General features: G+C 37.1%; 1 protein-coding gene across 1 annotated transcript in view; it reads left to right on the forward strand.

The window, feature by feature from the left end:
- Positions 1–24,555, forward strand: part of COMMD10 (COMM domain containing 10) — a 105,549-nt gene extending 80,994 nt beyond the window's left edge. Inside the window, exons 6-7 of the mRNA XM_082074519.1 lie at positions 23,300–23,359; positions 24,005–24,555. Of these exons, the coding sequence (XP_081930645.1) occupies positions 23,300–23,359; positions 24,005–24,043 (99 nt within the window). The 3' untranslated portion in view covers positions 24,044–24,555. The remainder of the gene's footprint in view (positions 1–23,299; positions 23,360–24,004) is intronic.
- The last annotated feature ends 373 nt before the right edge of the window (positions 24,556–24,928 follow it).

The raw sequence follows: 24,928 nt of genomic DNA on the forward strand, positions 1-24,928 counted from the left end.
CAAGGAATGAATCATCTAATGATATTTCACTTCTTAAAAATTTAATGGAAGAGATTACTCTGAAGTAACCTGCTGTGCCTGTTTCACAGTGACAACATACAATATTCCCTGAAGCTATTTCTGACATCACTGAGTCTAACATGGTTTACGATGTTTGATGGGAAATTAGGTGTAGGAGAGATGTTGGTTAGAGTGCCCAGTAATCTCAGAGATACTACACTGAACTGAGAGTCTGGGCAGAGTGGGTTTTATCTTACCAGCTGTCACAAATACTAAAGCACAAAAAACAAATGGACTGTGTGGCAATCTGATATACTATTCTGTTGCCTCACAACAGTACAAAGCTCTTTCTGAGATTTTGTAGGTTTGATAAAGTTAAGGAACATGTGGCTATTTCTGATGTGTCGGATGTGGAACTGAAAGCGTTGTGTTGGGCAATATTATCAGCAACGCTGCAAACTGTTCACAGAGAGCAAAGTACATGGGAGGCTGCTTCCTTGTGAACTCTTGAGCTTCATTATTTTAAGATTCAGTTAGGGTTTGCGGCAGTTGCTGACCTTAGCTGTCAATATACAATGGATTTTTGGCTTATTTTTAATGTGGGTTAGTATTTAGAGTGCTTTGAGAAACTGATATTGTCTAATGCTTCTGAAAGTTGCTTTGTTCTTACATATCCAGTGATATAGTGCTTAGAAGTGACTTCTGATTTTCGCTGCATCACTCTTTGGATGAGAATTTTAGAACCTGGAACTGAAAGTGATACCTTTTGCTACCATTTCCTTCCTTTCTTTAGGTTGCTATGTCATATAGCTCCTTAATACATTCTGTGATCTTCATTATAAAATTAGTTCAGATTTTTGGCCCCATTATTTGATGGGAAGACTCTTCCAGGCTTCTCTGTCACCGTGTTTAGGAACCTTCATTTGAGTTTGACCTGAATTCTTGGGTAATTTATGTCCACTTGTTTCCATTCCAGTGTTCTTTTACCCTGACAGCTTTCTCTCTCAGTAGTATTTGAACTCCTGTTGTGTTTATGCTCAGTAAGAAACTTAAGGAATCCTGCAGTGTAAAAGGGTTTGGAGAGCTGATGTAAACCATCTTCAAGCATCTAAATCATTAGTTACTTTTGATTTCTGCCTTTACACCTGTCACTTTTATCTACATTTGCTGTATACAGAATGCAAGTTTTAGTGGTAGAAGATTACACCAGTGATGAAGTGTTAAACGCAAAGTGTTCAGTACTCCTTATTCTCTTTCTAGATACTCTGCACAACTTCTTGCTTGATGATACAGAAGACTAAATATAGTATTTCTCTGCATGAGAATTCTCCATGAGGGCTGGACTTTCTAAATATTCAAACTAGCTATTGCAATATAATTCTGAAGTGATATTCAGTGCATTGGTAAAATTACTTATTTCACTTTTGAGGGAGCACTAAATTTTCCAACTAAGATGACGTCCATGTCATCATCACAGATTGCTGTTTGTTCAGTTCCTTTTATTTCAGTGAATCTCAGAAACATATGTATTATGCATGAACTCTGCAGATGCAGTGTGAAATCATAAGCTGTCCAAACACTGAGCTGTTTTGTATTACACAAATGCCACTAAATTTGCAGAGTTACCAAATACTAAACCACTTCTGTACACAAGGACTAAGGCAATATGTGCATTCAGCAAGTTCTTTGTTTTCTTCATTACTGCAAAGACAAGAAGGAAAAAAACAAAGCTGTCAATGAATAAAAGTTTGCTAAATGAAGAGCGAAGATTGTCTCTGGAGTCTGTGTTTGAGATGGTTGCACAGGCAGCTGAGGAGGCACAGCAAGATCTTCAACTAGAACTGTGCTGCCCTTGTGTTGAATTTTATAAGCGTAACAGGCATGAGCCAGAATAAATGTAGAGAACTGTTATGCTAACATTAACAATTGCATAAGTATGGATGCTGTTTCTGCAAATGCTGTGACAGATACTCAGGGAGAGAAAATCGCTTTCAGCGTCTTAAATATTTCCCTATATCCCTGTATCTTCTAGACTTTTTTTCTTGTTTTGTGTCTCTTTCGTCTCCTGTCACACACAGTATGCTTTCCTGCAGAACGTTAAACTTATACATTGAGTGTTATTTTATGACTTAAGATTCCTAAATCATTACAGCAAATTATGGTTTTATAGTAGTCTTTTTTTTTCATATTAGGAAAATACCAATCTTGCCAATTGTTTATTTCTATTAAAAAAAGTGGACATAAGTCAAGTATATTTCTTTATTAAAATAGTTCAGTGTTAGTTGGTTTGATCTTAGCTGGAGTGATCTTAATACAATTGCAGACTAAAATCACAGAGTTCTATTAAAGGCAATGAAAATATTTCTTCTTGAATAGAATTTTTACAGAGTCTTCATGGTACACATCACATTTCTTGTGATGAGGAAAAGATACAACCTTAGTAAATAAATCTGGATTTAGAAGTTAACATATATGAACGATTAAATATTCTTGTTTAGCTTACTATAGACGCCAACTAAGATTTAGAAATTTAAATAGTCTACTCAAACCACCAACCAACCGATACCAGTAAAAAATCCCCAACCCAGTAATAAAGTGTCCTTGACTGTGTTAAAAACATAAGGCAATTTAATAGGTATTAATGCTCTGTGTGATATAAATGTTTTGGATTAAATACTTTTAATTTGCTTTCAATAAATATGAATTTACTTGTTAAATTCAGAGAAGTTGTGGCTTTGTTATCAAAAAATTTCTCTCCAAAGTTTTGGTAGAGGAAAGAAGTACAATCTGAGCACATTCAGTTTTGGGGTGGCTAGGTGACAGTACTGTGTGGTAGTGTATCACCTTTGTAATAATTAGAGATGACTCAGCCATTATCAGAAGGTAACATCTACCTTCTACCAAAAAGTCTATTCATGGTTTTGAGAGGTTTACTCACATTACTCATTTTACTCTCTGTGGGTAAAAATATGTCAGCTGAACTGTTCTTAATTGTGCAGCTCTAACCAGTTGTATATGCACAGAAATCAGCTGTTCTTCTAACATCAGCTGATAAACAATTGGCTACTATTGCAAGTCATTACCAGGTTTGTCGGGGTGGAAATCCTTTTCACATTGCTAACATGCTGTTATCTAAAGACATACAAACTTCTGAAGCCTATTTAGACATGTTTAGGCAGAATCCAGTGTTTTGTAGCAGGTTGCTGGGAGTTTTCTACAAGAAAGCAACAGGCTATACTCTTATGAAGTAAGAGACTAACCACATGGCCTTGAAGTGATAACCTTACATAGGGGTTTTGCCTGAGGAAGGAAGAACATTCTCCTATCTAGAGATGGAGTACTCACTTTGATAGGGAAAAAAAAAATCAATTACATGGTTTTTACACTCTGGCTATGATTTTTAGTAGTTAGTCCTGCTTCTACTTAAATTTATTATTTTACTATAAATTTAATAATAAGTCTATTAATAGTTAACACATTATTATCCATTATTTGGTAGAAAAAGGATCATTGGATTCTTCTATTTGCAAAGTCTAAGTGTAAAAGAAATAATATGTACTTACTCTGAAGAAACTGTAACTGAATCAGGTATTGCACTTTGTGTGTATTTAAAAATAATGTAATGTTCTGTAATTCCAAGCTTAAGAGATAACAACCCTTTTGTAAAAAAAGGCAGTTTCAGCTTTAGGAATGGGAATGCAAAATGGAAGGGATTCTCCAGATTTTTTTTAAAAGGAAAAAAAAAAGGATTAAAAAAAAAGGATATTTGCAAGATTGTTGATGGTGAACAGTACCTCTGTTTCATCATCAGTGGAATTTCTTAATAATAATAATAATTATTGTTATTAAAAATCAAAATCAACACGATTCATACTTTTAGTAATTGTATATTGATTACAACTAAAAAGCAGGAAATCTTGCTGTTCTAAAGTTCATTTCCATTCTAAAGTGATGTTTTACCTACTCCTGCAGTTAAGAATCTTCTGTTTTCTGAAAGGAAATAAAAGACTCCCAAACCGTGAGTTCTATGTGTAGAAAAAAAATGGATTCTGCAGTGAGGAGAAGCTGGACTAAAAGTGAGGAAAAACTGAACTAACAGATAAGGTGCTTTGTCAGTTAACGCAAATCCCTTGTTACTGCATTATAAAATACGCCTTGCTAAAGCAGAGTGGATAAGAAGTAGTATAACCTTTAACTAATATCTTAATTTATTCCCCACAATTTGACAATAGCATGACAATTAACAGATGGAGAGAAGGCATTTACTGAGATTAGCAATACAACTGTCATTGACTCATACTAACTTTATAAAGGGAGCTGGTATATCAGGATCTGATTTTTTTTAGTTGAAGCTGGAGTGCTGGTACACTCACATAAGAAGTTCTTTGGAAAGCCTTGCCCAAAAGTGTGAGTGCAAACCTTGTAACATGGGTTTAAGGGAAGAAGGGACAAGCTTGTGAATAGGGGTCTGTTGAGGGTTATTAGACAGATAAACCCATATGAGGCTCAAGAAATCCTCTGGGAGCCTGGGGGGGTGTTTGGTGGCATTGCACATACACTGCTGCTTCTAAAGTCATTGATTTCAGATTGTTCGCAGTGAAACTGGAGAAATCTGAAAATGAGATTATTGTTTTAACTGTAAAGTTAATTATTTAATAAGGGAAGGTTTGCCTGCTCATTTCTGCTGCCTTTCTCATTCCAGATCTTTACTCTGTAATTACTGGTGTTTCATCCATTGCGTGACTTACTTGAAAATTTGTCAGGTTTTGTGTTTTGTGGTAGCATTAAACTGAAGGGGCAGTTGGGTCTATTACTTCAACACTAAACAAAAATTGTAATGACAAAGATTGTATTTCTGAGTTTATTTTGTCAGTTAAACAGACACTCGTGCAAGGGTTCTTTCCATACTGTAGTTAGATTTGTTAAAAATGAATTAATGGTCAATGACTTCTGAAGGCCAGACACCCAATTTCAGGAGGCAGTTTCAGCAACCTTTGACAGCAATCCCAAAGTGTTCGAAATATATACCTGCAAACAGACGAAGGGAGAAGGTCTGAAGAGAGGCTACTGATTAAAGTTGATGTAGTATAAGTGGAGTTGAAGTTGCAGGTAACAAGGCTTGACAAAATGTGCTTCTTCCTGGAGTGTTCAGGTGCTTTAAAGTTTGAGAAGCAAGTTTTTTAAGAGAGGATGACTGTGACTTGGGGATCTTCTTGGATTAGGAGTCTAACATTAAATACGCCTGTGTTTTCCAGATCCTTTGATTTTGTGTTACTGCAACAGAAAACAACTTCCTTCTCTAAGGCTGTATCTCTCACTTCCATAGCAATACTGGTTATTCCTATGGCATAGTTTAATATCTCTTGTGAAGTCATTTGTAACACAGGAAAAAAGGCGTTTGGTATCTTAGATTTTTTTAATTATTTTTTTTTTCCCCATCTTATTTATTTTTCCATCCTCTGATGCGACTGCTTCTTCTTGGACAAAAACAAATACAGGCATGTTTTAAAAATAATGCCACCTACTTGTTTTGTCATGGTGGCATAAAATACGTGCATTTCAATTGCCACCAAAAGTAGTTTGGGATAAAATGTGTGCGTATTGAGAAAATTAATATTGTCAGTCAGCTCGCTGTACAGATATGTGACCTACTCATGTTAAGACTGGCATTCTGATTCTATTCTAATAGCCCTATTGTTATTAATATATGCTGCATGGTTCTGACCTGCTTTGTTTAGAATGCATGTTGTTTTTTAATGTGTGTGACATTTAAGGTTTATGGATTAAAAAAAATAATTTTTCCAAAATTAAAAAAAAAACTCATACCTTTTTAGTAGAGTTTACAAGATGGTACATTATTGAATTAAGTGTCAGTATTTCTGTGGCTGTGTAAGATTTAATATGATGGGCAATGTTGTTAATTGTCTTTTGGAATGGACAGATGGATTTGCCTGAAACCTGCTTGTTAATTAATTGGATTTTTTGAAAAATGAGTAATTTTCAAATGAGATTTCAGACTTCTAATTCTTTGATAGAAACATTTTTATATTGTAGGCCTGTATTTTTTTTAGAAGTATATGTAGAGGGCCACAAGAAAACATGACTTTGTGTGATTTGTACATGTTCTGTTGGAGTGTGAAAGCAGAACTTAGGTAGTATAGCAATTCAAATAATCTCTCATGCAAAACGTGTCCAAACTTGGACTGAAAATAAAGAAAAATATCTCAAGAGTCAAGCTGTTACTGCTCTTCACTGCAACATGAGGGAACTGAATTTACCACTTGTTTATACAAATCTGCACTTCATTCCTAAGGAAAAAAATATAAATTGCCACTACGAAATTACGCATGAGGCAAGTTAGCACTCTTACAGTCTCCTAAGCTTTTTCAGAAGTGCCACTTTTAAAACTTCGGCTTTCGGTGTTGAAGATCAAGAGGAAAATTAAATCAGCAGAAGCATTTGCAAGCCATTTCATCTTTCAGCAGAACAGAAAACTGAACATCCCGACTGTGGCTGGATGAATGTATCGAGCTAGCGTTAGGGTATGTAGCCAGTCTGGTCTGGTGCTGTGCTATAGATGACGCACAAACCTGCGAACAAAGGTAGTATATATTGGATAAATTCTCTGGGATGCTGGAAAGCATAAATATAAACATTTTTATAGACTTACATTTACCACTTTAGCTCCTTTAATCTGTGCTGATGTAGGATTAATTCTATGCATACATTGAAAGCTCTTACTTTTCCCCTGCTCCATTCCTCCCTTTTGTCCACTTAAATATGTCTTAATCATAATAAAATTATTTTGTTGCTGAGCATGTACATAAAATATATATGCCCATGAACACGTTTCATTTTTGTTAAAAAGAAAACTCTGTAAAATCAGTTTACTTAATTTCACATGCCTTTTTCTTCCCTGTTATTCAAAAGAGCTTGAATTGGGGAAAAAAAAAGTTTAAAAGGACAGAATACAATATTTTAAATACCGAATGCTGTGTATATACACTTGATATTTACCCACAGGTTTTGTGATGTTTTTTCCTTTGATATTAGATTTTCTTCATTACAGTAGTGTGCAAGGAGCCATTTCTGATATAACATGAATAGGCCCCCTGACAGGGGACCAGAAAAGAAGGAAATTTGAAAACTCAGGAGTAAGTTGACTGCAATTCACTGAAAAGCAGTTGCAAAAAGCTCAATAATAAAGTGCTCAATGAAAAATAGCTATGCTGGCAAAACTGTTTGGAATTCTTTGAGACTTTACTATTAAGAGAATGGAAGGTCTGTGGATTCTTAAAATTGTTTACTTAGCTGAAGGTATTAAATAAAATTATTGCACCAATGGAGCAGAAAGATTTTATCTCTAAAAAACATAACATCTGTATTTAACTTTTTGAAAAAAAAAAAATATTTTTTTAAATTCTGTATGGTACTAATGAACTGCTCAGGTCAAATCCTTGTTCAGTAGAAATAAGCTGGTTGTGGGTGTATTTTTTTAATACATGGACTTTATGTTGGTCTATGACCATAGTCCAGCAAAATTCCTTTTTAGCAGTAGAAAAAAATCTGCTGGTGATATCTGCTGTTGTCAGTCCCTTGCAATAGGGAGAGCAATAAGCTTTTCTTGCTGTAAGAAAGGTCTCTGTTTGGTCTTTCCTGTATTATACATTGTTGTTTTGCAGAACGTAACTAGACCACCCTTCTCTTCATGCTCTGCTCTTCAAACATGCTTAGGGAAGATCAGCGTGTGTTTCCTGTACCAGGAGTCTGCCTTGGCTATGAGATGGGGGAGTATTTTGTTTCTCTCCGCTGAAGTGGTGTTCAGACCAACAGAACATGCAAACTGTTTTTTTTCTGCATTCTGTGAGTTATGACTGAGAGCCCCTACCTCATTCACACAGCTGCCAGTGTAGTAGTTTAGACACAGAGGGGGAAAGGCTGTTATCGAAGCCCAGGTGTCACGTAATTAGGCATTACAGGGATGGTGAAAGGAGGATTGTTTTTTCGTCCTGGCTCCTCAGATGCAGAGCGATGGCAGCGCTGGACAGTAGCTGCTACTGCGAGCTCTTGAGCCTGAGTCTTTTCCAGGTTCTGTGTTCATTTCTGCATTGATCTGCATGAACTTACTTTGTAATCCTCAGCTACCATTGATCTTGCACATTTTCTAGGCTATGAAACCATTGCATATTTAAACCACTGTGGCCATGCTGGAAAACAGGGTCTGTGACAAAGCTATACTTTGTTTTAGAATTCTTGCATTATTTTACTCTTTCAACTGTAGTCATTCAGCTGGAGAGGATTTGGGAGTGGGATGTAGTGGGATGCTGGTCTTTTATGACGTAACCTGTGTAAGTTGTCTTAAAATTTCATTAATTTGTCTAGGTTTTCAGTGTGGATCTGTCAGTGTTTGATGTGTTTTGGGTTCTGTGAACACAGTGTTAGCAAAATGCGTTGTATAGGAAAATGCAGCTATTAAGGAGGTGATGCCATGCCACATTAAACACAAGTGTAGAAAATGCAGCATTTTCTAGTAACCATTATTATTATCATATGAATACTGCCCTATGAGATATCTTGTGCTGTGGCTTCACAGTGGTGAAATATTACAGGGAGCTTTTGGGTAAGAGCTTTCAGCAATGTAATTTACAGCCCCATTTTGATATCTGTCTTCACTTCCATCTCTTGTTTGCTTGGAAATATTGCCACATACTGGCCTGTAAATAGCATTTTCTGTTCAGTTCACAGCCAGTCAGTACCCAGAGAAGAAATTAAGTCTAATGCCATGGTTTCAGAATTAAGTTTACGCCATGGAGTCTAGGCGTGATTTCACAATCATTAATACTGTATCTCTGCACTACCCAATTGCTCACAGAAGAATTGTAATGTTGGGTACATGATTGCCATTCTGTCACATTGTCTGGAATATATGCCACTAATACAGAGTTTATGCCAGCTTTGTGTTTTAATGCTGTCTTTATTCTGAGAGAATGGGCTATGCAGCCACTAATGCAAAATTAACCTATTGACTTTCTGTTAAACACATTTTAACAGTTGAAGTGAATCTAGTACCTTGTATTATCTGACCTTACTGGTTTGATTCTACACCGAGAGCCCTATGGCTAAGCGATGGTCTGAATGGCAGCATCTAGAGGTGTAACTGACTAGGAGCAGCAATTTTTTATCCAAGAGATCTAGCCCGTTTGCATGTTCAGTCCTATCTTGCTATTCATGGATCTTTTATACTCTTTTTTCAAGTTTCAGAGCTATTTTAGATTGTGTTGGAATACTTTTTCTTTGTTTAAAAATCATTAATCAGACTCCAGTTGCAGCACATTTGAACTGGTGGTGATAGACAAGCAAGAGGTCAGCAATGTCTTTGGATCCCAAGACTGACCATTCAGCAGCCTTGTGGATTTTACTGGCCTTCTACCAAGTTATCTAGATTATTCTTCTGGCAACTTTTACTGCTGATCAGCCACTATCTATTGAAATGACTTGTACATCCAGTTCCATATCTTCTAAGGGTGAAGAACAGTGGCCATCTGAAAGGTGTGATTGCTAGCTTCTAGGGATTTCATTTGGGTTGACTTCCTGTGAAAAAATAGTCAGAAAAATTTATTCTACATGGGAAGATTGAAGTTGTATTCCTTATCAATTCTTCAGCTAAGGGATGGTTATTATTTATTACCAAATATCATTCTTTGTTATGAGGTGGGCTTGCTAAACAGATGAGATCAGTAATCTCTAGCAAGATAAACTAAAATCACTTATCATAGAGGAACAATTTAATGCTGAAACTGTTACAGATAGGATGCAATTAGATTCCCCATTCTTAACCTTGTTTCAAATTTAGCAAACCAGCTTCTCCTAGTATGTCTTCTGTGTGGCGCACCCAGATGATAACCACCCAGATAATGTTGGAATCCCCCCAGTTTTGGAATCCCCCCAGTTTCTTAACATCTATCCTGTACTGGGGGTGTGCAGGACTGGATGCATTGTCTCCTGTGAAGCCTCACGAGTGCCAAGCAGAGGAGAATCACTTCACTCTGCCTAAAGGCTGTGTTCTTGCTAATGGAGGTAAATGCTCTCTTATCTTCCTCTTACAATGGGTTATGTTTTAAGACAAGAAGTCTCTTGCTGTGCATGTAGAACTATTGAAGGATCTACTCAGAACTTCAGAAGGAGAAGTTTTAGTTTCCAAAGAAAAAAAGGAATGGAAATTCTTTCTGGATCTTTAGTATTGAAAAGTTTTCATTCATTGCTGTACCAAGAGTGGTTGTTGTTGAATGGTCTGCAGTTTTTACAGTTTTTACTTTCATGTTTTAATACTTTAAACACTCAGAAAACATAAACAATTACTGGAGAAACATTTCAGTTGAAGCACAAAAACTCCTTTGTTTTATTTACCAACGTTTTTGCTGATACAGAGATGCGGTGTATTCCTCTTGCATGCTCAGGCTGTGTTGTGACATTTTAGATTTTAATACCTCTATAGACTTCAACTTTAGCAAAACTAATGCCACCAATTAAAAAAAAAAAAACAAAAAACCAACACATAAAAAACCCAAAACAAAACAAAAAAACCCCAAACAAACAAAAGCATAAAGAAACAAACACACGCCCCACCCCCCAAAAACAAGGGGGGAGGGTCAGGGGAGAGGGAAGTATTGCATTTAGCAGTTTGAGACCTGGATTGCCAACTGTCAAATTAACTGTTGGATCTACATATTTCTTAGACCCCCTCTGATCCCATACTGCCTTTGCCTGAACACCAGAGTTCTGACTAGTTTGTGGCTGCAGACAAGTTAATCTGTTTATCTTCAAGATAAACAAAACAATCCAAATAGAATTGATTCTCCTACACAGTAGTACTTTAATCCTGTTAAAATAATGGTCCCAAGCATATTGGACTATTTGTTCTCATTAAAGCAAGTGGTTTGCAATTTTGGTAATTCATTCCTGTGTGCAGGGCTGTGGAATTACTCTCTTTTCAGCAGGCACAAAACTTTTCTCATGCCTGGAATCTAATGGCATCTCCTTGTAGTGTGTGTTCAACTTTTAATCCTGTCACTCACCAGTAGGAGAGCACAGATACTCTTAATATGCTTTTTCATAAGGCTGCTGTCACCCTGGGGCCTCAGCCAAGTACCTGACCAGGTTAATCAGGTATCCTTCTGGTTCATCAGTTCACCTGTCAATCATTTGTTCTCCCAGTTCGTTTTTCTGCTGGTCAGTGCAGAGTTTTAGACTTTTAATGCAACCAGAGCACTGCTGTGGTACTAGCTGGATAGTCATAGCCTAAAGGGGTACAACAACCCAGAATATGGGAGAACATACAGTGGGTTCAAAATAGTTTAAGTTTTCCCTGAAATTGGAAAATATTTCTGTTGTGTAAAGGAAAGCCTCATGTAAACGTCCCCATTTAGCCAGTGGGAAAGCAGCTACTATCCCTGGTAGTACTCCTCACCATCATATTATTCTTTCTCTGTTTAAACTAAACTCAATGGTGTATGTAAAAACTGCATTTATTTGTGTAATACTGCATGTGTCATTATGTCAGGCTAGAAATACATTTTTTTTAAACCTACCATACCTGCATATCACTCTTCTTCATTGTTCCCTTTAGCATCACCTCATTACTTATGTCTTAAGATGGGGAAATCTAGGTGTTTTGCATTTGGATGTATTGAGAGTCAAGCTATTTCATTATTAACTGGAATCATTCTCATTTGTCTGAATGTTGTAGTACAAGTATTGAAGTGTATATAGTACAAGTATTAAAATGTCTGTTAAATAATGTCTCATGTTAAGAAGACATATATGTTTGATCCCTGGAGTGGTTTGGGTTGGAAGGTGACTTTGAAGATCACCTAGTCCAACCACCCTGCTGTGGGCAAGAACATCTGTCACTAGATTGCATTGTTCAAAGCCCTATCCAACCTGACCTTGAACACTTCCAGTGATGGGCTATCCACAACTTCTCTGGGCAGCCTGTGCCAGTGTCTCACAACCTTCATTTAAAAAAAAAATACCTTCCTTACGTTGAATGTACATCTACCCTCTTTCAGTTTAAAACTGTCACCTCTTGTCCTGCCACCTGCAGGCCCTGGTAAAAAAAAATCTCCATCTTTCTTATCAGCCTTCTTTAAATACTGAAAGGCCACAATAAGGTGTCCCTAGAGCCTTCTATTCTCCAGGCTGAACAACGCCAGCTCTCTCAGTCTGTTCTCATAGCACAGATGTTCCAGCCCTCTGATCATTTTTGTGGCCTCCTCTGGACCCCCTCCAACCTCCTCCTCTGGACCCCCCCTTCATCCCACAGCCTGTATTGATACTGAGGGTTGCCCCGACCCAGTTGCAGGACCTTGCGCTTGGCCTTGTTGAACCTCAGGAGGTTCGCATGGGCCCTCTCCTCAAGGTTGACAAGGTCCCTCTGGGTGGCGTCCTGCCCCTCAGGTGTGTCAGCTGCACCACTCAAACTTGCAAAGAGTGCACTCAGTTCCACTTTTTGTGTCCTCATTGAAGACAATAATGAAGATATTAAGTAGTACTGGTTCTAGTGTGGAGCCTTGAGGGACACCACTCGTTACTGATATCCACTTGGACACTGAGCCATTGATTATAACTCTTTGGATGTTGCCATCCAGCCAATTCCTTACCCATCTACCAGTCCATCCATCAAATCCATATCCCTCCAATTTAGAGATAAGAATGTGGGGAACAGTATGCATGTTGAAAACCTTCTCATGACTAAAAGGAGAACAAAGGTTGTGTGAAGTTCCTTTCCATACTAACATAGAAATATTATTTCAAGATAAAATATATAAAATAATTTCCTTTTTTTTGGTCATTAAATATAAAACCTTTGGTAGGCAGCAAATATATTCTTAGCATTCTCTCCATAAATAAGAGGAGGTGTAAGAAAAATCTGGACACAGCTTAGTTTAGATACTTAGATTGAAAATCTAAATATAAATGACCCATATATTACACTTTTAATCTGTGTTATAATCAGTGTAGACATGACATTAAACAAATCATGAGCTTTCAGTATGTTTTTGGAAGAAGTAACTTAGTATCTTAAACACAGGTTTAAATATCAGTTTATAAAATAGTTCATACAGCCAAAGTAGCATTTTCAAACTGACCTGTAACACATTATTTTTCCCTTTTTCCCTTTGATGAATGTGTGTGTTTAGAAGGGAAAAATCTAAAAGACATTAAGCATAGTTTAAATATTAATTTCATTTCTGTCTTTAGGAAAAGATTACACCATATAATATCAGTTTTTGTTCCTTGCTTTGCCATTTCAGTTTTGCATCATGCTGTCTTGAAAGAAAAAAAATGTAATTATTTTGGAGCTAAACACACTCATTTTGAGAAAAAAACAAAAAGTCTCATGCTTTTGATACTCACTGAAACCATTGCAGCCAGCCTGAATACAGCATTGTACTCCAGCCACCTGCAGAATAATCCAAATCTGCTTCTGTATTCCTTCACATTGATCACTCTCTTTTAAAGCAACCTGTATGAACTGTAATTCAGTAGCACACAGACTTGAGGAAAGTAAAAAGGGATTTGATACCCTCTTTCAAATTGCTTACGTTAGCTGAAAGTGGGGGATTTTCATCCCTGAGGGGGTATTACCTACATACTTATATTCATATTCTGGCTTTGAAGGAAACTGTGGCTGAGTGGTTTGATTTCATCTTCATTTTATGTGAAAACACACAACACTTGTAGTACTTTCTGTCCTTAGCAGCCTGTCCAGTTTTCTTTGTAAGCCGTGAGAATTCGCACCACTGCATTAAGTTTTGAATAGCTTTTCAGGAAAAGTAACAAAGAAGATCACTGAAATTACATTGTCTAAAATAAAAAAATAGCTGAATTTTTACCTCATCAGAACATGTGTAACCTTTAGTGACAAACTGAGAAAGAAAAGTTGTTGAATTGCTTCATAATAAGGAGTTGTTTATGCATTCCTCTGAATTTTGCACAGTCATAATCAGAATAGACCAGCTAGTCTTCCTTTTTTTTTTTTTTTTAATTGTTGGAAAAGCTTTTTGTTTCTAATTTGAGAAACTTTGCTTTTAAAGACCTCTTCCAGTTTCGCAGTGTGCCCTGTTGCCAGAGAAATGTTGGTGTTTGCTTGTGTGAGGGTGGCGATACCTTTTTCATCACACTCTGACATCAGTGTGTCCTTCATCCAGATGGGTAGCTCAGGTCCAAGGCCTTGCTGAATTGCTTCTGGTGAGGAAGAGGTACTGGCTACGAGCTTGTTTGTGAATCTGGCATTTATTTGTGAATTGTGAGTATTGTTGCAAAAGCTGTACATCTGTTATATTTCGTAGAGTACAATAAAAACAAGCAGTGACTTCCTAATTAAAGAAAAAAAAAAAGAGGAAGACAATATACATTACTTTACAAACAATCTTATTCCCTGAGAGCTCTGTCTTTGATCCTGCTGGGAACTAGATGGATAGTTTAACATCCCTCACTCCCCCATGGCTTTCCAGCTTCTTTCAGCAGCTGAGATTTGTGTGCAAGCACCCAGTTGCTGTCTGCTGGAGTGATTTGCCCGCTGGAGATCAGAGATAGCTGAGATTGCTGATAGCCACTAACACCCTTTTAGCACAGAAAGAAACTCAAACATTTTATCTTTGCTTGTCTGCTTAACAAAATCCAAATTGGTGATACGCTGAGTCACCCATCCCAAACAAAAGAACTAATTTACAAATTATCTAATCTTGACATTTTGTAAATATTTAAGCAGATTTTTTTAAAGGGTATCTTCACATCATTTACATTGATTTCACATGGATCTGAGCTTCCTTAGAAGCTGCTGTCTTTTATCCAGCCTCTTTTCTTCTGCCTCTGTAGAAACAATAGATGCTTTCAGGTTTTCTGGCGGTAAAGAGAGGCCTTTGGTGGTAAAACAATGAATTGTTGCAGTATCTTTTTGAACCAGGTAGGCTCAGAAGCTGCAAAAAGATGCCAGCTTCCTCCATTCATCTAAAGTGTTCATCATCTGCATGACTGCACTACATCAAGTTCCTGTCGGAGCAGGTGCTCTAGATGTGGATGCGGATGACAATAAGCCAAGTTTCTTCCCCTGGACCCAGGAGGTTTTGTTTGGCTTTTAGCTGAGACCAGAGGGGTGGCTTCCTGAGCGCTTTGAATCCGAGCTTTCTCAAAGTCCAGCTTTCTTCAGACCCAACACTGAATGTGTATCTGATTTGAACGTAAAGGATTTGTAAATCCATGTGAATCATGTCAGCTAAAAGCAAACTGTGTGAGAAGGTCTGTGAAACCCACTGTCCGTGTTGTTGAGCTGATTTCCTTGCTGTAGGAGGTGATGACCATTGGATATCTACACGCAAATCTGTCAGTCTGTCTTCTGTGCTGCAGGGCTGAACTTCACTGTCCTGAGATACTTACTGAGCTGTAGTGTTTCCCATTTGAGTCCATAATATTAAGTTTTCAAAAGATGATGATGCTAGTCTAGCATTGCACTTAATATTTATGCTCAGTTCGGTTAGCTTCCTAGAACTGGATTTTTTTTCTGAGTACAATGATGGAAATACTTCATAACTGTGCCTACGTGACAACTTTTCGTGTGTAGTTTGTAAAAAACTTACTCGATTGTGATTGAATTTGGTGAACATACGAGGTCAGAAAATCCTGACAGCATTTCTGGAGCCAGCATGCCTATTGCTCGGCTCTCTTTCTTCAGCAGTAGTTCTCTATGGGTGCAAGCATAAGAAGAAATGTGAATTCCTTATCATTCAAGGTGACTGTAAGACTACTGTGTCAGTCTTGATGTGAGATATCTTTAGAACAGAAATGTGAATTTACTACTCTCCATGGTGTTTGAAGACTTAAATGATAGTCCCAGTGGAAATAAATGAAACACAGAGTTGTAACTCCCTGTTTTTCCTTGCAGTATTCATTATCTTTTTTTTTTTTTTTTTTAAATATTAGAATTTCTATGCCAAATAAGATGCATAAAAACTTGAAGGATCAGAGAATTTAATTTCTTCTCTGGAATAAAATTATTCAGCCATCAAAGTAGAGTTCTGTCTAAAAGAAGAGAGTTATGTTCTGATAGTTACAGACTGCACACTGTGTAAGCAATATGCAACAATTAGTGTGGGTGTGCTTTCCCAGAGACTTTTTTCCATACTTGAAACAGTGACATTTAATAGGAAGAAAGGGAATATTTGTCTTAAATTTTTAGTGAGGTTGCTTCTTCAGAGAGCTTTTTACAGTATTAGGATTACAGTATAGTTCGCAAAATTAGGTGGGAGATGAAGTAGGAAAGTTGTCATTATTAGGACCCGTGTTCCTTAGATCAGTCAGTGGTAGCCTTAGTAGTTGTGTGGTGGTCTATTAGTGAAGGAAACTAACAATTTTCAAACATATTTTTTACTGGATACTGTATTTGAGAATTATACCAACATGTTTTCCTAGTGAATCCTGAAATTACACTGACACATTTGTGTGGATGGATGCTTTATGCTGTTAATGGCTGATCCCGTACAGAGACTAGTGAGAAATCTATAATGAACTTGTGCTGTGTGGAGTTGTCTTCAAAGAAGGGAAGGACTTGTGGAGGCATATACAAAATATAAAACAAGCATAGAAACAAGTCAGCCTTTTAGTAGATCTTCTATGACCTGTTTTCCATATGTGGAACACACAGGGAGGTATCAGTAGAAAAGACCGGCTTTTAAGTATTTCTTGTGATAGGTATGCACCGATACATATTTACCAGCTATTTCACCAAAAAGTGTGTTTGTTCACTGTGATGTTTTTGTAAAAGTGTACTTAACATAATCTTTGCACAGAAGTGACAACCCTACAACTCTAGATTTTTGGTTTTGAGAGGTTTTCCATGGTAAAGTATCATTAATAGCCCAACCAACCTGATGATGTTATTTATAGGAATGTAAATTCCTAGTACATTCAGGGCAAAGGAACCCTCTGTTGGAGCAGCTGTTGGGAAGAACACTTGGCTGTTTCCCTTTTCTTTAGCAAGATGGTATTTACTCTGACTGGGTATATTGAGGTGAAAACTGCAGTTGTTTCCAGATAATTGTCTCAGTTTTAAAAACATTTTTCTCCCCTGCTGTGAAGAAAGGGTCTTGTCTGCCTCTAATGATCTGTGATCTTCCTAGCCTATGTGGTCTTTCTAGTAGTTGTGTCCCATTTCTTGTCTGTAGCTTTGCACCAGTTTGTCCAGACAGTAATGGATATTTTCATGAGGGTGCAAGAGAACAGGAGGAGTGAAAATGGAAATGACTGACACTTATTGTTGCTGTTTGGAAATGTGTCAGGTCTTCTGCAGGTCTCCAAATGTCTACAGGGTCTGTTGGCTCACAATTAGACTGGGCAATGAGTTTATTCTATGCACTTTCCATGAAAATGTGCTTAAGATGATCCTGTATCTGCTGGAGTAAAATTATCTGTGTGTATCTCCAAACCATCAATTTCCAGTAACACGTTGATTAGATCTCGAGAATCAGCACAGAGCTTTGGGTAGGGAGCTTACGAATACATTGCAAAAGGAGGGAAATTCATCTTTAGTATGCTGCTGATTTTGATCTCCCTAGATACCGCAGGGTATTTGAAATTCTTAAGCTTAAATGAAAAAGAAATGCAACTTTGAAAGGAAGAATGCAGTACAAGTACAAACTAAATGTTAACATATCGATCGGGAAAAAAGGGGGTTAGCATGAAAGACGTGCTGGTTTATAGCAGTTGCACACTGAGACTTGAAAATGCATGTTATTCAGCATGATTTTTTTTCCTCTACAAAAATAATTATTTGATATTGCAGATGGAAATAAGCTTGGAAGAAGAATGAAGTTTGAAGGTCACATTATCTGATGATGTGAAAGAAGTGTAATTAGGAATATATGTCGGTATTTAACTCCCTGTGCTCTGCTGAATGCCTTAGCTGAGTTATATCCATCTACTGCTATAATATAAAGAAGTCTTAATTGATGTGTCTTATGTGCAGAGAGTTAAGGAACAGGTGTGCTTTTAAGCGATACTAGTCTGTTTCAACGCATCTGCTTTTCTTACCACACCATAATTCATCTTTTTGACCAAGCAGCTTAAACTTGCTGATAAATACTGTGAGACAGAACTTGCGACCCTCGTCTGATCTGTAAGTGCCTAAGCAGATGCACAGTTCTGCGGGGTCCAGGGAAATTTAAAGGAAGCCTGAACTGGTATAGAACAGACACTGGAGGGCCAGAGCTAACTGTGTTTAGGAATGCATCTGAATTTGGCTCCGAACTGATTAGTTGAATTATCCATATCCTTCCATTATATCTGAGATTTTAAGGCTATCTAACAGGAATAAATAGGGGAATAGAATGCAAGTGTGAAAATATTCTTGTCTTGAACATACCTGAGATGTGGCTCAAGATAGTATTAGAGGTTATATTAGAATGTGGAGACTGGGATATGTGTTGCCTCAGCTAGTTACTATTAACAAACTTTGCTGAATGCACTGTAATTTTTTACATGTGCTCAGTCATTATCAGTAGACATTTAGTTATACAAACCAGCCTGTCCCCCCATCTGTTTGCTTCAGAATACTTGGCATTTATTTTGCAATGTCGTAAAGTAGTTACAGCTTTGCAGTTGAGAACTATTACAGCAATGTAAATTTTTCGTATTCAGATTTAAAACCAGAAGTTTGTCTTTTATTTATAGCTCCTAGTACCTTGCTCTATGCTTATGCTTGGGGTGGGGAGTTAAATGTGTGTAATACAGCTGGGCAATACATAAGGTTGCAAAATTGTCATTAGTAGTGAAGGCTTTTGCAGTAGTATGTTAAAACAGAAGTATCTAGAGCATTGGATTAAGGAAAAAAAAATCCTTTTATTATAACCAGGAGTTTGCCTCTGCTTTCTGAAGTATTTTAAGGAGATGTATTTTTTGCATGGTTTCCACAGTAACATTTTACAGCAAGAAAGTATTCACGTTTAAAATAAATTGTTAGCTCAGGCAATGGGAAATTGGAAAGTCTTTTACATCTTGTTTAGTTGGGTCTTCATCCTTTCTGTGCTGATGACCAAGTTAAGCTAAAAATTTGCCTGATTATTTGCTGGTTGTTATAAGCTAAGTGTATATTAAATGACTGTGTCTATTTTTTAGATTTAGCCGTACGTTCAGAATGGCTGCTTTGGGTAGGATAGCATGTTATTGTTGACTGGGAGCAGGAAATTTTTATCTTTATTTTCCTTTCCCTTCTTGCCTCTCTGTGTCCTCCTTCCCCCTTGCCCAAGAAAATTTGGTTTTGAACAGCTGTTTTAGAGACTGGTGAAGTTGTTACGTTTTTTAAAATGATACCAGACAATAAATGAGAAGATAGGTAAGGGGAGAAAACAATCCTAATCAGTTAAACTTATTAGAATTTCACAGACATTCTCAGGAGGCTCTAAATGGGAAACTGATACAATTTGAGAGAAGATACAATTGATACAATTGAGAGAAGAGGTAGAATGAAATCAGATTCCATCTAGATCTATGATGGCAAAATGACACTAAAACTTAATTTTAACACTTAAAAATATATTCAGTAGTGATATGTGGCCAAATACGTTAAACCATATGTTTCAGAAAACTTACTACCTTATTCCTTGTAATGGATTCAGAGTGATGTAAAGATTTGTCTTGAGCAGCACCTGCAATTCACACAGACTTTTCCAGTGGCAAATGCAATTCTCTGTCATGTTTAACAGCAGACGAGCACATTGAACTTACTGGCAACTTTATTTAACTGGTGATGCTGCTCATCGCCTCTTCAGCTGTGCTCATTGAGCGTTATCAGGCCAGGGCCATCCCTGCCGCTCTTCATGGGCACTGAATCACACCAAAAGCCACTCTCCACATTTTCAAAGCTTCCTGAAGAATGAATATTTAGTATTTTAGATATTTCTTTGTCTTCATAGGAATAACGTCTTCGACGATGTTTCTCTGACGCTATGAAGCTGTTGCACTCAAGGCTAAAGCTCTTAAAAGCAGAAGCTGGAACTTTTACTGCAACAGCGACAAAGTTTGGAATGTAATGAGAAAAAAGAGTTAGAGTGACTGTGACTATGGGAATAAATTCATTTTAGTTTTCTGGTAACTCTGTTTAGTTCTCTTTCACAGGAATATGATAACAGCAAAGTGAAAATGAGATGCCAGGAATGAGGGAAAGAGTAGAGTGAAGGTGAGGAATGGGAGGAAATTTATCAGGGAAGAGGAAAAGAGAATGCTGATAGAAGCAAGAAAGGAGTTAGACATCCAGCAGATTACTGTTTTCTTATTTACGTTCTGGGAAACACTTACTAGGTCAGAGACAACATCTGAAAACCTGTATGTGTAGATAAAACAACGCAGCTTAGCTGCACTTTCCTAAGTAGGCTGAGACTCTTATCTGCACACAGTGACATTTAATTAGATCAGTAAGCTGAAAGTGATGTTTTTTTTAATCCTGTGTTTTAGTTATGGTTGAAAAATTATTGCCATTTGTAATTTTGAATCTTTATCTGAGCAAAATTCCACAACGTAGATTAGGAATTTGCCTGCTCTGAGGGCTTTAGCAATAGTCTATCTATACAGTCATTTTTAGTAGTACTTTACTGAGTAATTAAAGAAGTATATGGTAACCTAGCCATTTGACATGTTGCTTTAATTAGTTATTTGTGTTCACACAGAATAAAGCAAAGAAGTGAATAATGGATGTCTCAGCTCTGATGTAGCTTTTTCTTGTAGGGACCTAGTTACGATGTGATGGGTTTTGTGGTGTATGGAGAATCTCCTGATCACATGACAGTGATTGTTTGGCACCTGACTACGTTTTTGACTGGTGCCACACTTCTGCATGGCTTTTTGTGACACTGCTCTCTGCTGAAGTGATGTAGTAGAGGTACCAGGTTTTTACACACAGAAGCAGTTCTGTTTTAGCAGAGGGTTAAGCGCACATAAACAGCATATTTCATTAAAGATTGTTAAATCCTTTTTCCCATTGACACCCCCGCCCCCAGATCAGAAACACAGCCTGGCAGGGCCTCATTTCTTTTAGATCTCCACAGACATTTGCATGCCACAATGCAACATAAATTTTAGCTTAGTTATCAGACTATGATTATTAAATAATAATGGGAAGAGACAACTCAGCCTGTTCATAAAGAATAGTGATCTTTTTTTTTTTTTTTTAGTATAAAAAGAACCTGAATTAAAAAGATCGCACTATTATTTTTTCATTTGCATACCCTGTCTTATAACTTACAATAATTAGTGTAGTTAGGGGAATATAGGAAAGACAAGCTTTCCAGTTTATATTTTATGATGATCCAGTTTATATTTATATGAGAAGTTGATCTTTCCTGCTCATCTGAAACAGTACGAGAAGATGCCCATCTTGAAAGAGACAGAGCTGAGAGTAATTTGATCTGGTGGCTGGAGGTGTCACACACCCACTGCCCCTCTCTGCAAAGCCACTGTATCGAAACCCAGCAGACTCTTCTGCCAGAAACCATGCAAGAGGTGACACTGACTATTCATTGTGACTGATAAACTCTAAGATATATGGTATCTTCCTTTTATTCAGAACCTCCTCTTTTTTTCAGTTTCGCTTCCATTCACACAGGAAAATCCTTCTGGAGTGGCAAATGCCAAACAAACATCCAGCTGAAATGGTAGATCCATTTGCTGTTAGTGTATCTTTCTTCTTTTCTCTACCCACTTTCTTTTCTGAAAAAAAACACTTGTTTGCTTTCTCTTTGTTTCTTAACTGTTAGAAAGCCTTTAAAAACGCTTTTACTTCCCTGTCACAGCATTATGCTCTTTGGAGGGAGGATCAGCTGGAGTCATGGCAAAGAGAACTGCTGTCCTGGTAGTTTTATTTTGTATTCAGCATACGATTCCCAGAATTGCATTGTTCTTTCCCAGAGGGGAAGATTGGTCTCTCATGCAAATCACTGGTCCTTTTCTAGGCTTTTGTAGCCTCCCTGAAATTGTTGGAAAGGATCCTTCTTTCTGCAGGGCAAGGAGGAGGAATTGCACCAGACAGGCTGGCCCCAGTCATTTTATCCCTTTCCTGTGTCTTACAGCTCCTTTTGAGGAGGAGGCACCAGGCAGTACCTATCCTGAGTTCCCAGGGCTTCTGCTGCTCTTGGGCATTTGGTGCGCCAAATTTAGCAGCATTGACTTAAATCAAGACTTGCATTGGCATGAGAGTACACAGAATTTGACCCATAGCCTTGTCTGTATGCGAAAGTATCCTTGCTCATTTAAGCTGAATTGATAAATAAGTGCTTTTCTACTTGTTTTAGTGGTGCATGAAGTTGGTACCAGTTAAACAAAATTATTGTGTCTACATTATTTCATCTGATAATATTTTGTGAGTAGAGGTGTCTGCAGATTCGCTTTCCACAGAGCCTTGTTAGTGTTTGTGGAAATGCAGGTGTTGTCGGCAGAAATGCCTCCAAGCCTTGGAAAGTCTTAACAGCAACAGCTATAGTTAGGAATGTATTTTGAAAGAAGTAAAGTGACAAAGTAGAAGAAATAGGGCCGGAAACAGTCTGGATAGATCTGCACTGTGATTGAAAGTAGCAGGCATTAAACTACCTGTTTCTTGCAAGCGAGTTAAGCAGGACAGAAATTTTAATTTAACCCCACCTCCACAGACCATCAGCACATGTGTACAGAGGATTATTAATGCCATCTGTTTTATCCACAGTCGTTTCCATCAGTTATGTTAATTTTGCTTTTTTCATGTTTAAACAGTGCTTTAAAGCTGTTATGTTGTTAACTTAGGCTGAATCTGCGCCTAGATGCCTATAGCAGTGTCAGCATGCTAAGATCATAACTGTTAGATTAATGAATGGAAGTATTAGCTCTGTGCTGGTGCAGTACATTAATAGCTGTGCAAATTCAATCAAGTACACTACTGACTTTGTCATTGTGTAATGGTATTTACCAGATCTTAGACAAACTGCTTAGTAAGATGAATGTAATCTTTCATTTTTATCTGACTTGAAAATAAGGTAACAAAATCATTTTCATAGAATATTTTATTATTATTATTCTTCGCAGCAGGAGAATAGATGTAGACTTGAATTCTTCACTGAAATGAAATATGCGTATGTGAGAGACTTTCTAGTGAATGGAAGGAAAACTAACTGTTGCAACTGTTACCTTTCACATAGCTTAATTTCGCATTCTGAATTATTAGAATGAATAAGAAAAAAAATATATGCTTATTGTTGTTTTGTTTTTTCTTTTTCCTTCACAGAACCTGAAGAAAGTGTTTGTAGAATTTAATCACCAGGAGCTGTTTGAGTTCTATAACAAGGTCTGTAGATTTTACAATACTACAGTTTCTTTGTAAACACCTTATGCTGCTCAGCAGGAAGTGTTGACTATATGAATTGAAGCTAATGAAACTGGGAGGAAAATGGATCCAGCTTTAATTAAGGCTGTTGGATTTGTTTGATCACATAAAGCATTCTCAAAAAGACTCTGTACATTTGAATTTGGAATAGGCAGAGCTTGGGTCCTTGTAAGCATACCTGGTGGTTAGATCGAGAGGAGCAGCTGATGATTAACAATGAGGAGCTCTCTGGAAAGAACATCTTTGTGTTATGTCTTCAGTTGAAATGCCAGGCTCACAGTCAAAGTGAACTCTGTTATGTTTTTACCTTGTTATTATGCATTGGAAATTCACAGCAAAACATCTGTGCATGTAAAAAAGGCAGTATTTAGACAACTGTTTCTTTAAAATTTGAATATTTAAACTGCAGCAAAGAATTCTGATAGCTTCGTGCAAAAACAAATATTCATGAGTACAGGATTTTTTATTGCTATGTGAATAGATTTAGTATGCATAGTTGAAGGTGTTGGAATGTGGGTTTTTTTCTGTTTGCATGTTTCTAAACAACATCTTATATGAGTGGAGTCTTTATCTCTTTTTTTTTTTTTTTTCCTTTCCTTTAAATAGCTGGAAGCTATACAAGCACAGCTGGATTCCCTTACATGATGTTTTTGAAGACTTATTTCTCCATCACACTCCTGCCGCCTCATTATTTTGAATTGAAGATAGATTGGCAAGCTGTATTTGCTGAAGGATTCAGTGGGTTACTTCCTGTAAAATTATATGGCTTATCTCCTTTTTAGACCAGTAACATTAGCCAAGAGTCTTTGTTAAGAGTCTGAAGGTTCTAATGGACTTTCTCTTGTTTTCTGAGCAATTGTGAAGAATGGCTTTACTTGTAGGAAAAAAAAAAAAAGAAAGAAAGAAAAAAACCCAGAATGCTACCCTGCTTCAGAGATTTTTTTTTTTTGTCCTGTTATGTGTGTTACTTGATTCTGGCAGAAATCTGCATACTAGTGAGGGACCAGGAATAAAATATATTTTTTAGACATTAAGGGATTATATAAATAGTAAGAAAATACACAGCTAATAAAACCTTTATCATTTTGAATAGTTATTCACACAATTGATAATGCTTATTGCAAATTTGTCAAAATAAATTCAGAATTTTAAAACTGGTTGGTTTAGCTTTGGCTATTTTAACTTCATTTCATTGTCTTTTTTTTTTCCTTCTAAATAATCAACAACATCACTGATTTCAGTCTTTACTTTTGGCAGTGAGAATACGGCTTTTTAGCTCTGCATGCAAATCAATTAATCTAAGTAGTTTGGTGTATATCTGGGGGGGGAAATCTCAGAATATGTAACAAAGAACACTGAAATAGCCTGACAGTCAGATTTCTGAAAGCTGTTTGTTGATCTTTCCTAATGTTGTCCACCCCTGTTTTTACATCAAACAGGAAAAAATAAAGTACAGTGACTGAAAGGACAGGTTAGTCATGTTTTCACACATTAGTTCCAGATGAATGGAGATTCATGAACAGCGTGAGA

Source organism: Streptopelia decaocto (genome assembly GCF_964273445.1).
Source record: "Streptopelia decaocto genome assembly, chromosome: Z".
Classification (NCBI taxonomy): domain Eukaryota; kingdom Metazoa; phylum Chordata; class Aves; order Columbiformes; family Columbidae; genus Streptopelia; species Streptopelia decaocto.